The 16,253-nt window shown below is 39.1% G+C and overlaps 1 protein-coding gene across 5 annotated transcripts in view; it reads left to right on the top strand.

Moving 5' to 3' along the window:
• Nucleotides 1-16,253, top strand: part of LOC117983992 (uncharacterized) — a 137,506-nt gene that overhangs the window by 40,518 nt on the left and 80,735 nt on the right. For 4 of the 5 annotated variants that reach the window (XM_069499595.1, XM_069499594.1, XM_069499596.1 and 1 more), the window contains exons 4-6: nucleotides 13,284-13,477; nucleotides 13,997-14,142; nucleotides 15,249-15,426. In XM_069499595.1, the coding sequence (XP_069355696.1) occupies nucleotides 13,284-13,477; nucleotides 13,997-14,142; nucleotides 15,249-15,426 (518 nt within the window). The remainder of the gene's footprint in view (nucleotides 1-13,283; nucleotides 13,478-13,996; nucleotides 14,143-15,248; nucleotides 15,427-16,253) is intronic. The other variant, XM_069499593.1, reaches the window with a different exon arrangement.

Raw genomic sequence — 16,253 nt, 5'->3', positions numbered from 1 at the left:
AGGTTTTTTAAAAATCCCGTGGGAACTTTGATTTTCCGAGATCAAAAGTCAAAGTCAAATGATTTGTTCAAAATAGGTAATAAATTACTCTTTTCGATTGTCAGTTGTTGGATTTGTAAAATATAGTGGTGATAATTATTTCGCAAACGCTACGAGGGTTCCAAACGTGCCCAAGACTGAGAAGAGCCCACAGCTAACTCAGCCGGGTATTCTTTTTATTATCACCACTTTACAAAATCATAAATTAAACTTATTAGAACTATCACAAAGCCGAGCAACTCATTTCCAAGCTTGCTTATCATTTAAATAATCCTTTACAATGTAATAGGATTTTTTAATTAGTTTACGTTTTATGAAAACTTTGAACTTATGACAGTCACTTTGAACTTATGACAGTCACTTTTTTTTTTAATTTATTTATGTTTTTATATACGTACAATAAATTTTCAAAAATATATTGATTATGCACTGTCATAATTTTAACTTCTCTAAATTTAGTTCTCAGCGACTCTCGTGGTCCCATACTATATATGGCTCGAACAGCCCTTTTCTGCAGCACAAAAATAGAATTTATATCAGCAGCATTACCCCATAATAATTCCGTGGTGCCATCTGAATCAGGGTTTCTACTGAAAACCAGCGCTGTATGTTTTTGTACTTGTGCAAGACAATATGCATTTATGCTGAGTAGGGACCTTTTTTTTGGGTTGTGCCACACATGACATACTTTATTCCGGCGCTTCTTCTACTTGAGGTTTTTTGACTTTATTACTCAAGTATAAGAGGCGCTGGGATAACCTAACCAGTTGGTAACTGGTAATGTGTGGTACAGCTTTAAAAAATAAACGTTTTTTCTTTTCTTTCTTTTTCTTTTCTAATAATATGCCATATGACATAATGCTGTGAAAGTAACTAAAATATACTAGTCTCGCCGTTTCTATGTCTGTCAACTGGCGAATCTTTTTTACCGCATTTGCAGCAGAACTGTCTGTTCGATAAGTTATTTATATGAGAGCCCCATTGAAGTTTCGCATCTAACGTTATTTCCAGAAAAATAGCGGTATCCACTAAATCTTATTTATCATAAAAGTAGCCTATGTTCTTCCCCGGGATGCAAGCTATTTTTGTACCAAATTTCATCAAAATTGGTTAAATGGATGAGCTGTGAAAAGCTAGCAGACAGACAGACTACGCGTACTAGTACGCGTTGCGTACTTTATTTGTAAGACGGACAGACAGACAGACAACAAACTGATCCTATAAGGGTTCCTTTTTCCTTTTGAGGTACGGAATCCTAATGATCTCTCTTTTTGCACTGCATTTAACCTGAATCCAAGAATTTCCGATCCGAAATAGTCGTAAGCAAGACTGTATCGTCACCTACCACCAGGTGAGATTGCAGTCAAGGGCTAACTTGTATCTGAATCAATATTATTATTATTATTTTATTACTTATAATAAAACTGTAACAGGTGAAATTCTGTACATTGAAGATATTTTGAAATTTTTTTTTCGAGGGCACTCTATAATCGATACTGAACCCAAAACTGGATTTTTTTTCATTTTTGTCTGTCTGTCTGTCTGTCTGTCTGTATCACGGCCGCGCATCACGCTGAAACTACTGAATGGATTCCAATGAAACTTGGTACGATTTGACGTCATACTATGAGGATATAGGATATAGGATACTTTTTATCCCGAAATTCAGCATGGTTCCCTTAGGAGAGGGGTTGAAAGTTAAAATGTATACTGGCTACATGGTTGAACTCCGTTCACAAAAATCCACGCACTCCATCGAAATCCTATTCTATTCCAAACTTATTCGCCAGCGTGACAGGAGTGGAGAAGGCGGATAGGGACGTGTGAGGGGTGCAACGGATCAACGTGATTTTTTCCATCATCATCAGCCTGCGGTCGTCCACTGTTGGACATAGGCTTTCCCTAAAGAGCGCCACCACACCCGGTCCTCAGCCTTCCTCACCTAGCCACTTCCCGCCAGCCTCTGTATATCGTCGGTCCATCGTGCTGGAAGGCGTCCCACACTACGCTTACTTATACCTACGCGGTCTCCACTCAAGAACTTTCCGGCTCCAACGGCCATCACCTCTACGACAGGCATGACCTGCCTTCTTTTATCCCAGAAAATAAAAGAGTTCCCACGGGCTTTTGAAAACCTACATCCACGCGGACGAAGTCGCGGGCGTCAGCTAGTAAATAAATAAAAAAGTACTATTTGTACGAAGCGTTGCGTACTTTATTTGTAAGACGGACAGACAGACAGACAGACAGACAGACAGACAGACAGACAGACAGATAGACGGACAGACAGACAGACGGACAGACCGACAGACGAACAGACGGACAGACGGACGGGCAGACGGACCGATGGACGGACCGACAGACGCATGGACGGACGGACGGACTGACGGACGGACGGACGGACGGACAGACGGACGGACGGACAGACGGACCGACAGACAGAGGGTTCCGTTTTTTCCTTCTGAGGTACGGAACCCTAAAAATACAAAGAAATACCACCAGGTAGGTACCTACCTACCTATATTATTATACATATACAGGTGCCTTTTTAGGGTTCCGTACTTTATAAGGAAAAAAGGGACCCTTAGGATCACTTCGTTGTCTGTCTGTCTGTCCGTCTCTCCGTCTGTGTCGTATCTGTCACACAAACCTATAGGATACTTCCCGTTGACCCAGAATCATGAAATTTAGTAGGTACGTAGGTCTTAGAGCACAAGTAAAGGAATAAATCCGAAAACCATAGATTTGTGATTACAACTTACAAAAAAAAATTAAAGTGTGTTAATGAAAAAATAATTAGTATTTTCAATTTTCAATGTATGATAAGTATACCAAGTGGGGTATTATATGAAAGGGCTTTACTTGTGTATTCTAAAACACATTTTTATTTATTTTTATGCATAATAGTTTTTGATTTATGGAGCAAAATGTCAAAAAAATACCTGAGTACGGAACCCTTGGTGCGCGAGCAACTCGCACTTGGCCGGTTTTTTAAAATTAGATAAAATAAATAACTAAACAAAGTTACTTACCTATTGTACTAGGACCACACGAGTAGATATCCCTACTAGGACCTCAACAACAAAGTCAGGTCAATAAACCAATGAATAAAATTGGTGTCCAAATTTCAAATTCCAGAGGTCAATGTACAAAATGCAATAAGTATTTGAAGGACTTATTGACTCTGCTCTGCTCAATCTTCTACACATTTGCATAGCCACTGAATAAAAATTAATTTTATAAAATCATTACGACTTTTGTTTTTGAAAACATATTAATAACAACAGTTGTCGTCATAGAAACCACAATATTACACGCGCAGCCGCGCGCCGCTGGGCTGGCCCTTCCCTCCGCCACCCGCGCGGTGTCTAATGTTTTGGGGTGAGAAGCATGATGATTTTAGCCGAAATCTAGCGCTTGAAAAGGGTTGAACAGTAGTTTGGGAAAAGTATTTTTGAGAAAAAACTACTGAATTTAGGTTTGCAAAGTAAAGTTATTTCAACTAATGAATAAATAAACTATGTCTAATGATAATTTTTTTTAGAATTTTCCTATTCCTAATCTTATTTATTTACGCCCAAAGTTGACATAAATTTAGTGTTAAAATAGGAATCTTTTGAGGCTCGTAACTTTTAAATCAATATTTTTTTCAATGTTTTAGATATCATTGAACCTAGATAATGACGAGATAAATCGATATAATTCTTAGTTTTGTGCGTACAATATCGAATATTGTTGTATTTTCCCTCCTACGTTTGTATGAAGAAAGCACCGAACTGAGCTGCCTTAATCAAACTGGTCATAATTGGTTATTAATTAGTAGTGATAATACCGGTCATTTAGCGACTGCTTTGTTAATTACAAAACTATAAACATAGTTACTTATGTGTCAAAACGTCTGGGAATTCGTATTTTACATCTAGGTGTATTAATTTAAAAAAAAATTATAAAAATTTGCTAAAAAATAAAAGCTGTGATAGCCTAGTGGTTAGGACGTCCGCCTTCTAATCGGAGGTCGGGGGTTCGATCCCGGGCACGCACCTCTAACTTTTCAGAGTTATGTGCGTTTTAATTAATTAAATATCACTTGCTTTAACGGTGAAGGAAAACATCGTGAGGAAACCTGCATGCTTGAGAGATCTCCATAATGTTCTCAAAGGTGTGTGAAGTCTACCAATACGCACATGGCCAGCGTGGTACACTATGGCCAAACCCTTCTCACTCTGAGAGGAGACCTGTGCTCGGTAGTCTCAAACCGCTAGGATTTGGAACGCTCTTCCAACATCAGTTTCTCCTCCAATTATAGTGTGGGTATCTGCAAGTCAAGGGTGAATAGACATCTTCTAGGCAAGAGCGCTCCATCTTAGGTTACATCATCACTTGCCACTAGGTCTGATTGCAGCCAAGCGCTAGTCTATAAATTAAAAAAAGAAGGATTTTTATGGTGATGTATCTTATTTGCTTCTCTTGCATATATGTATGTATGTATGAAAGTCAAACGAAACCCTCGGTAGTTGTCCCTAGTGGTAATGTGTACAAGTTGAATAAAGCGTTTTTGTTGTAACGCAGATACAAAATTATCAATGTTGCGAACTAATTTTGTTTTAAAAATATTTTGTTAGCTTTACCTGACAATGGGGCCGATTCTCTTGTACACAATCTCTAAACTAAACTTAATTAACAGGTCTAAATCTAGTGCTATCCTTTTCCGCAAGCAACATTATGAAAGGGATAGCAATAGATTTAGACGTGCCATTTTAGTTTAGTTTAGAGATTGTGTACAACGGAATTAGCCACAATGTCATAATACTAAATGGATATTAAGCTTATTTAGTGTGCAATAAGCTTAATATGATTATAATATGTACGAGGAAATCCACGAAATATTGAACAAGTTTTATACCTATTAAGTTTATTGGCTTGGTTTCGATTTGTGCGGGTTTGTTTCATTCGGAATCGTTTTTGGATGACTTTAACAATGTCGCCTAGTCGCGTGTAAAGTCATTTCGATTAATCAAAATTTTTAGCGTTTTTAAATTGCATTTTAATAGTTTTCAAATTGCTGGGGGTGTACAAATTATATTATACCTACGTAGGTAAACTATACCTACGATTCTCGATTCTCTAAATAATCTAGCTAGGACATCTCGTACCAAAATGCCAAGTCACAGTTTAGTCTTTGGTAGAGAACCGTAGCCAACGGAAATTTAGAAAAGCTCTTTAAAAATAAGCTTTAGAAAATATCTTTTCCTATATTGAGTCAACTGGGAATAAAATCCGTGATCTCTAGCTTTCCAAACGAGGGTTCCCGCGGCTGCGCTTGAAAGAATATTAGAAGTAATATCTCTACATAGTATAAAATAAAGTCGCTTCCCGCTGTCTGTATGTATGAACGCGTAGATCTTTTAAACTACGCAACGGATTTTAATGCGGTTTTCACCAATAGATAGAGTGATTCAAGAGGAAGGTTTATAGGTATAGTTTTATATTGGTTTGTATTAATTTGATGAAATATGACGATATTTGAACAAAATGTCGGAGTATCACCATTGCATCCATGCGAAGCCGGGGCGGGTCGCTAGTAAAATATAAGCTAGTAAAATTCTTGTACAAAAGGATGTCTCTTCTATAATGTGTGTCCTATTCAATGAACACGTACCGGTGCAGGCCCCCGGGGATGCTCTTTTATCTGCGACTATTGAAACATGTGAGCGCTCTTTTTTTATACGCATGCTTTTAGAGGTCTGTAAGTCTGTATCGAATCGGCTAAGAACGAACGACTGGGAGTGTGGCGTCTCTTGTAATCCGGACTCGGAGGTCTAGTTCAACAGTTAAAAGAGCTAAAACTAGAAAAACCTGGTAAAATTAGAGATTCTAATTTACTACCATACCTGCTTTAGAGGTGTATACTCATAGAGGTAGAATAAGTGTCTACCTCTTATGTTTAAACTTTAAACTATACCACAGTCCACACTATACCTGGAAGTATAAGTTGCTTGAGACAAGAGTTTTCGTGAGACAAGGATGTTATGTTGCGGTGAAAAGTAAAAGATATCACTTTAGGGATATGGAGTTATCCATAGTTCCTAAAACTAGATAAAATTATAGGTCGGGTACATACTAATAATAATTCTGTGTACAACTTGGGCCACCAGAGAACTATGTTGGAATTCGCTAAGCTATCTATGTAGTATGTACACAGGCACAGTAGCATACAGGAAATATTGTACATCGACTATTAGAAAGAGGTTTCGGCTTCGTAGAGCGTTGTCTCTGTCACTCATACCTATGTGACGTTTTGTCGGTCTCAACGGAAACCGCTATTTCTTTCTAAAGGTCGATGTACAATATTTTCTGCCGGTTACTGTACCTACTGTTTATGTAACGATAGGTAATTGTATTAGATCTTTGGTTACAAAAATAAGAGTGATGTTCCCCCATATTAACGATGTACTAAAATCATCATGGGTCAGAATAAAATCTGTTGACATGAAAAGAATTAAACTTTAAAGATGGCTATTAAATCCTAGACGAAAGACCTAAAAGTTGGAGCTTATAACGAGGAAACACCCAGGCTTCGGTTCGAGGCATGCATCGATTCTCTTGCTATAATAGTTAATTTCTTATCGGTTCATTTAAAAAAAATGCCAGTGTGGGGCTGTCTTCTTCAATCTTCTTTTCTTTGTACTTTACTTATACGGAACCCGTTGCGTTTCCTATATTCACTTGATCTGTTTTCTTAACAGTATTTTATTCGTATCCGACGTTTGAAATGTCGTTTCCTTCTAAAGTTATCGCCTTCCACCGTTCCTACACGTATTCGTAGCTCAAAAGGAAAATGTATAACATTTTATTCACGTTCGCTGCTGCGGAATAAGATGTTGATATTTGCCGAACATCGGAAACTTCCAAAACTGTAAACTTTTAAAGTATTCGTGAGCTAGAATTTCACCGAGTGACTTGAGGTTTTGATCTGAAGGTTAACATGCTTTTTTAGAAACGAGATCTTTTGAAATCTAAATTATATATAATGCGTAAAATTTACTCCTCACGCGCCATTTTAACTTTTCGTGTCAAATTTCATGTCAAAAGTACGATTTTAGTCTTAATTTTAAAGGTGAACCGTACTTTTGTCATGACTCATGACAGTTGACCCATTGAGTTAAAATGGCGCATGAGGAGTTATTTCAAGGGTTCCGTACCTCAAAAGGAAAAAGGAACCCTTATAGGATCACTTTGTTGTCTGTGTGTCTGTCTATCTGTCCATCGTGTCTGCCAAGAAAACCTATAGGATACTTCCCGTTGACCTAGAATTATGTGGTAGGTAGGTAGGTCTTATAGCACAAGTAAAGAAATAATTCCGAAAACCGTTAATTTGTGGTTAAGACATCGCAAAAAGAAATTAAAATGTGTTCATAAACAAATAATTAGTATTTACAATTTTCAAAGTAAGATAGCTATACCAAGTGGTGTATCATATGAAACGGCTTTACCTATATATTTAACTAGCAGATGCCCGCGACTTCGTCCGCGTACTGGTTTCTCATGAGATCTGAAATTTTCCCGCTGCAAAAGGCCTCACTCAGTCTCATCTTAAGACACGGAACCCAGAATACCTAAATGTCGATTTTCACGTCTCTAACTTCAAAACATAGGACTTTCATACAACCTTCGACCCCCCTTTCACTCCCTTAGGGGGGGAATTTAGTTATTTACCTCCCCCCTAGAAAGAACCTACCTTCCAAATTTCAAATAAAAATAACAATAGTTAAAACTTTTCAATAAAAACTTCTCCCCCCTATTTTACCACCCTTAAGGGGGAAATTTCCCAAACTGACTTATACAGATTTTCATTATTTAAAGCTAATAACCTAAATGTCGATTTTCACGACTAACTCACAAAACATAGAACTTTCATACAACCATCGACCCCCCTTTCGCATCCTTAAGAGGGGAATTTTTCAAAACTGTTTCTTAGCTGACACCTACGTCCTTCATTTTCAAGTTTGTAGGCTTTATAGTTTCTGAGATTTCGTGATTAGTCAGTCAGTCAGTCAGTGAGTGAGTGGTATTTCTTTTTTATATAGGTATTTAGATAGTTTTTGATTTTGAAAAAATACGACTGTAGTACGGAACCCAGCGAGTCTGCCTCTCACTTGGCCGGTTTTTTACGGACTAAAGTTAATTTCAGACTAAATCACTAAACAACGATTCAATTTGTATTGCTAATTTTTTATGTTTAGTTAGGAACTTAGGAATTAGAGTAAGTAATCACACAGAAAGTTAACAAGAGCATGTTTTCTATAAACAAACAAAATAACTGACACAATATTTATTGCGATTTAGACTGTGACTGTCTCCTCCTACGTTCAAAGACTTCTTTTACTTATTTTCTCAATATAGGAGTACCTACAATTCCATTGCAGAAACACTTACAATATTACTTACCTACCTACTAAGTATGTTTGTACAGATTTTGAAATGCATATTATAATTGAACTACTGCAAAATACTATAGTACGCGACAGGTCGAGATGACAATCGGGGAGGGAACGCCCCGCACACCCGCACAGCTCCCGCGCTAACCCGGTGCGGGCGAGCGTGGGTGGCGTGTGGGTGTGCGGAGCGTCCCCCGCGTCATACCCCGATTGTCATCTCAACCTGTCGCGTACTATAGGTAGGTTATACTAATTGACGTCAATACAATTTAGTACCTACAGTTTTCTGGGAAATTGTAGAAATATAATTTTTAAATCGTGAGCCATTTCTGCTATTGAGTGATTTTATTACAATTCTTATAAATAATTACGAATGGTAGGTAAAATTCTTCGAGACTAAGCGGGTATTTGATGACGATGTTTTCGGCGAAAAAATTTTTCATGCCTGGTCTACTACTATTAATTAAACAAAAATAAAAACCGACTTCGATACACAAACACTAAAAATTGAAAAATAATTTCATTTATTACCGAATATATTATGTATACAAGAGTTAATATAGTTCCATAATAATACTTTTTGGTGCCGGTGCCAATTAGCTTTAGCTGCGCGAATCGTCTAGACTTCATATTTTTATGAGACTCCACAATGGCACCTCATTGGCACCGACCCCAAAAAATATTATTATGGAACTATATTAACTCTTGTATACATAATATATTCGGTAATAAATGAAATTATTTTTCAATTTTTAGTGTTTGTGTATCGAAGGCGGTTTTTATTTTTTTTGTAAAAAATTTTTATTTCACAATTTTTAGTGGTCCCATGGAATTATGCTATGACTGGTTAAAAATCTACTGTTTACTAAGCTACACTGATCGCGAGCAATTTACTCTTATCCGTTGAGGAGTTCCAGTATCTATCTTCAAAGATGTTCATCAGATCTTCACCAAATTTAAATGGGACCAACTTTGAAGTATACCCTTTCAAACAAAAAAAGAATTTTCAAAATCGGTCCAGGCGTCTTCGAGTAATCGGGACGAATTGAGAACCTCCTCCTTTTTTTGAAGTCGGTTAAAAAGTAACTATAAACTATTAAGTACCTGAATATATCAACAGTAGATATAATTGATATTATCTCCGTTTTGATGGGCACCGGGCCTAAGAACCCACACAGTTCCAGCATCGCACGTGAAAAAAAAAAAGACACGCACTCACACAAAAATCCGCTGATTTGTCTGTTAAACACAAATCTTTGTCCATCTCCGCTTTGGTAGCTACACCGGTCGTTATAACTTTTATTTTAGCCCCCGTATACGAAGAAATGCAATGTTATATTGATATCGTGAGTCCATTTAAACATCCGAGGGTCATGTTTATCATCAAAGTCAAAGTCAGACATCACTATTGACATATTTATTGGCAAGTTGAATACAGTTAAAGAGATAAAGAATGTAGTTCGCTAAAGATGGAACTGTACGAATATGTACGATAAAAAATAGAATGTAATAATATTATCTACTTTTTGACTATGTATGATTCAGTATAAGGAGTTGTCAATCCAAGTAAGTTTTGACAAGATTATTTCTAAACTATTATCTATAAATATAAAAGGGAAAGTTGACTGACTGACTGATCTATCATTCAACGCACAGCTCCAACTATGGACGGAACAGGCTGTTCGGCATGCAGATAACTGGTATGACGTAGACATCCGCCAAGGAAGGATTTTTAAAAATTCAACCCCTAAAGGCGTAAAACAATGGTTTGAAATTTGTGTAGTCAACGCGGACGAAGTCGCGGGCATAAGCTAGTTAGAATCATAAGATTATTCCTATTTCTGTCAGCAATACAAAAAACTACAATCATTATAGGTAAATGGAATGACCTGATAAATATAAAGCCGGTAAAATGAATGATCGATTGTTTAGAAATTCTGTACAGGTTGTTCCCATACGCTTTGCTTATTTGCACTGTCTACTCTATTCATAGCGTATGTTGATTTTTTTGTAATTATAAACACAAAGGCATTTCCACTAGTAGGTACAAAGTTTTATATCCGTGACTCGTTTTGTCTCGACTCGACTCAAAAAATTTATAACATTTTTTTGTGACTCAGCTGAATTTGTTGTGGGCTTTTGCTCAGACCAACTTACCCTGATAGATTTACATAATTTTAAATCGACGTTAAAATATTGTACTTCGCGCCCAAGTTGTGCCTCGGATTATACACCTCTAGTCAATGGTGCTGCCTGCTGGCCTAAGAGCCAGCCGTCCCTGACCTTCGTTATTTTATAAAAGCTGAAAGTATCTCTGCGTATTGTCTCCAACACTGGGAGGAACGATCTTTGTTTGGATCATGGTGGCTTGGTGGAGGTAATAAAGGTGTAAAAAATCTTACGTCAAAGTATAAATTCTAATTTTTTTATATTTCATTCAGAATAGTATGAGAAATCACATTATGCATTGCCAGACACTTAATGTCGTGGCAACCCCCTGCCAGACACCCTTAAACTTTTAAGCTTATACACCAATTATTCTGTTCGAATCGAATTAAATTGACAAGTCTAAAATAATTAAGACTATCTTTTTAATCAAAGAACATAGTGAAAACACTATATTTAGACCTGTCAGTCTAGTTTAGAGAATGTGTGGCAGAATTGGTATAAAATATTTAATACAGGTAAGTATAATATACTTGACATTGGTACTCATTACATAATGCATTTAAATCAGACTGGTTTCGCACAAGTAGGCTTGCCTATTCTTATTAAAGTATAAAGCCTATTCTATAAAATAAAATGTGCCCATGGCAATACAAACAATAATTACTGTCTTCGTGAAATGGTAGGGAAAACTGCATTGATATCAACAAAAGTGTAGAGATGTTCTAAGCGAGTACAAAGAAATGTGGATTGCAATATTGCCTGTTTTCCCAGACCTTAGCTGGGTACTATTAAGTAGTTATTATTATAAATGCTGTGCTAGAGCTAATGAATAGAACTACACATTGAAAGCCTAATAATAGATCGGTTTATACCTCCCAAACAATCCGGGCGTAGATTTAATTACGTTACGGACTATTTGTTTGTATGCATTCCTTGCTAGAATTACAAGCTTACGATGATATGCTATAGCTACGATGGATAACAAGCATGAAACTATAGTCAGCCAATTGCTAATAACTAAGTGGAATGAAGCTATTGCTAGCGCGTCACAATAACGCCATGATTTGAAAAAATTACTATTGTTTACGTGTCACCTTTGCGCATCTACATTTTAATAGAATTATAGATAACTAGGTGACGACCGCGACTTCGTCCGCGTGGATATAGGTTTTTAAAAATCCCGTGGGAACTCTTTGGTTTTCCGGGATAAAAACCGGGTTGCCTATGTCCTTCCCCGGGATGCACGCTATCTCTGTACGAAATTTCGTCAAAATCGGTTGAACGGATCGGTGGAACGGGCGAACTATATATCCGGTACATACTTAACAATGCCGTAAATATAGCACGCAGTGTTTACCTGTGTGACTAATTGTATGCTTGCATTCCCTGATGGAATAATAAAGCAATAAACGCACATTTACCCATGCTTCCAATCCAATGCAAAATACACTCGTATTGTTCTAACAGTAAACGTCTAAAAGAGAGTCAGACCTGGCATAGGTAAGTATATGACACTATGTCATTTTATGTTACTAGATGACGCCCGCGATTTCGTCGGGATTTAGGTTTCTTAAAAATTACACATATCGACAATTTTATCATTACAGTTCAGGCCTTACACTTTTATAAATTAAGTATACATTTAAACCAGTCTGAATCAGTATCCATTGGCGACAAATGAATGACAATTCCTACAGACTACAGTAGTTTCTGAGATTAGCGCGCACAAAGAGATCAACTCGGCTGAGGAACTTGGAATAATTATGTAGTGAATAATGATTTATTTTATTATATTTTTTAATGATGTAGTGCTAATATAGATGAAAGTTTAGGTTACCCTCTGACCTCTGTATAGTCCGTACAAAATTACTCTCACGCGTCATTTTAACTCTATGGTCAACTGTACGGTTCACCTTTAAAAAAGGACTAAAATCGTACTTTTGACATTAAATTTGACACATAAAGTTAAAATGGCGCATGAGAAGTCATTTTTTACGCATTTTACACGAGTTGGCATGGTCTTGGCCTTTCCTCTTTTTATTGCATTTGTCGATAAATTTATGGTTCATTTGGGCTGTTCAAATATGACCCATTACATCATAGGCCAATTATATATAAGCGGGTATTGGGGTCGCTTTCGCTTAACCTTGTCAAGATTACAACTCGCCATCGCTGCGTGACTCAACGATAGGTTTATAGAAACACTAACAAGACTTTTAACCTAAATGTGTAATCTTGGTTTTATCTAGCTCGATGATTTACTGTGACTTCGATAGTACTGTCTTCTTTCTTGATGGGCAAATTTTCGCACTTATACCTTCCGTCTGTCGTGCGTGGAGTGACTTGTCGGATTCGTCACTCCAGCCATCCAAGCTCTATTCAGAAGCTTAGTACACTGCACCGCCTAGGTTACCGAGCCTAGCATCCCGCCTCCCGGAGTGAAGTTGGGGGTCCAAGGTAGCGCTCGCGTTGTTTTGCCACGCCCGTGCACTCCAGTAAAACGTTTCCGAGAAAAATATCCTTGACACACCGACAGACAGATGGACAAGAAAGAGACCGAGTAAGGTTTCCGTTTTCTACTATGCTAGCACTAGGCAACAATGAACTAAAAATTAAAAGCATATCCATAATTTTCAGGTGCAGACATGTCGTTTCAAGGAGAATACGCGGCGCAGGTGCTAGGGCTGGGCGCTGAGGCGAACGCGACCAGAGACGAGCCATCCAACGCGTCCGTGGCAACGCCGCGCCCCGCCTCCCACGCTCTACCCGACCCACCTACCAGAACTGCCTCGCCGAAGAAGGATACCAACCACACGGCCAAATTTAACAATGTAAGTGTTCTGCCTGTGTACAAAACTTATCTCCAATCATGGCCTGTTTCTCTTCATGGTCTTCTCGCGAGAGTTATTGATGCCTATGCGTTTTCACATAAGTTGAAAGGGCGCAACGAGTCTTTTATAACGCGCCGCGCCCTGGCTCTAGTGCTCTACAATCTACATGAGACCCCTCGCCGAAGAACGATACCAAACACAGTGGCGGTGATGTAAATAAATTTTAAATATTATATTTACATACATATATTGGTAATTGTAAACGACACTGGAATCCGGAATTTTGGTATCTTCCCTCACCCTACTATGACTTAGTGACGTAGTTATCAAGTATGTATTAACATACAGTTTAAATCTAAAGAATCTTGGGATCTTGAATGTATTAGGTTCTGTCCATTATGTGAGAACCTGCACTACCAAAGGATTTTGAGTACCTAAATCATTGCGAACGAAAGTATGGAATAAATCTAGTTGTATTAAAGTGGAACAGTATACATGTATATATTTTTAATATTCCAGCAGCGGTATCCAGGCGGTGGGGTGGTCGGGGCGGGCGGCGAGGAGGAAGGGGTGCTAGATCTCCGAGCGCGCGACCCTTCCGTCATTTCCGTCGGATCGCAGCATTCGGGCACTTCAGAGCCTGCTGGATACTTGGACGCCGTGAGGTAAACTACTACCCATTCTGTTTAAAGGCTTCTGAGACGGTCAAGCGGCTTGAACATCGCGTTAAGCAAAAATATAAAATCGCATCAATAACCGTCAAGCACGTACAGTTCGCGGCCGAAAGTAATATACATTGGGCCTTTAGAATGACATTTCGGCTTTGTAGAGCGTTGTCTCTGTCACTCATACCTATATGACGTTTTAACGGTCTCAACGACAGAGACAGTGCTCTACAAATTTGCTTATCTCCTTCTCTTTTGAACTTATGTCGATGTACATTACTTTCGGCCGCGTACTGTAAATGCTTGACTCAAGCATCAAGCTAAATATGTGAACGGTCAAAATTGCTTGACTCAATTAAAAATATACGTGCTTGACGTCAAACCGCTTGACCGTCTCAGAAGCCCTTAAGTCTGGCCTGACGAGGAATTATTTTCTGCGGAGAACACAAGTCCCTAACGTTTTACTACGGTATTTCGGTGTAGTACACCGGTTAGTCCATCGTATGCGTTTTGCGATGCAGTTCTTAGTGATTATTTTTTGTCCCCCGCGGACAATAGACCCTCGCCTGCGTACGCCGTAAAAGCCGAGGCACACCTGCAGAGTGGAGGGAACCTTTTCGAAAACGAAATGGTCGCCGCTTCCACTCTGCAAGACTGCCGTGACGCGTTAATAGATTTTGCAACTCCCAATTGTTACTCGATCGATTGAGATCGATCAACTTGAAAATTAGTATTCGACTCTATCTTGAGTAAAATAGAGTCAAAACTCATTTTCGACAAAATGGCTTTACTACATTTCATTCTGCAAAGGTAGGGTTGCCTGCCATAGATTGTTAGGCAACTTTGTTGCGTAAATATTCTATATTTCCTAATTTGGCTCAAACTTTAGTACGGTAACTTTAATACGTACTGTATTTAAACAACAAATACTGGAAACAACGATTCATAAAATATTTTGTAAGCTGTGACGAAAACATAGTTAGGTATGTACGGAACTTTAAAAGAGCGAAGCCCGACTCGCACTTGTCTGGTTTTTGTATTATTTGTCGTTAAAAGTCCGTTTTGTAATGATTCAATAACCTATACTTGGTGTATAATGTTCCTAGGTCAACGGTGTCTGTGTATTCGGGCAACTCGACGTCGAGCTCGGAGCGCGACATCCTCGACCTGTCGATGCCGGACAAGAACTGCATGACGGAGGTGTGCTACGTGTGCGGCGACGAGTACAAGCGCGGCACGCTCTACAACCTGCACACCAAGGAGCCTAAGGACAAGACTGTCTCGGTAACTATTCGATCACACTAGTTTCTAGGTCAACGGTGTCCGTGTACTCGGGCAACTCGACGTCGAGCTCGGAGCGCGACATCCTCGACCTGTCGATGCCGGACAAGAACTGCATGACGGAGGTGTGCTACATGTGCGGCGACGAGTACAAGCGCGGCACGCTCTGCACACCAAGGAGCCTAGGGACAAGACTGTCTTGGTAACTATTCGATCACACTAGTTTCTAGGTCAACGGTGTCCGTGTACTCGGGCAACTCGACGTCGAGCTCGGAGCGCGACATCCTCGACCTGTCGATGCCGGATAAGAACTGCATGACGGAGGTGTGCTACATGTGCGGCGACGAGTACAAGCGCGGCACGCTCTGCACACCAAGGAGCCTAGGGACAAGACTGTCTTGGTAACTATTCGATCACACTAGTTTCTAGGTCAACGGTGTCCGTGTACTCGGGCAACTCGACGTCGAGCTCGCAGCGCGACATCCTCGACCTGTCGATGCCGGACAAGAACTGCATGACGGAGGTGTACTACGTGTGCGGCGGCGAGTTCAAGCGCGGCACGCTCTACAACCTAAATTCTACAATCTGAATTGCCGCCATGAAAATTTAAAAAAACAAAGTGTTATTTCTTGTACTATGGTACGGAACCCTTGTGTGTTAGCCATGGTAAACCAAGATATCCTCGTGGGGAGGTCTCCTATACAAATGATGATTGTTAACCGTTCAAAAATATCAATATCATTAGCTGACTGCTGCTACTAAGAACCGACCGGCGGATGAAACGGTGGAAAGCGACTTTTTTGGTGCAGTGCAGTCAGCTACATACCATT

The sequence above is a fragment of the Maniola hyperantus genome, chromosome 7 (assembly GCF_902806685.2).
Source record: "Maniola hyperantus chromosome 7, iAphHyp1.2, whole genome shotgun sequence".
Lineage (NCBI taxonomy): Eukaryota > Metazoa > Arthropoda > Insecta > Lepidoptera > Nymphalidae > Maniola > Maniola hyperantus.
The sequence above is the reverse complement of the archived record's forward strand: the minus strand, read 5'-3'. Positions and strand labels throughout refer to the sequence as shown.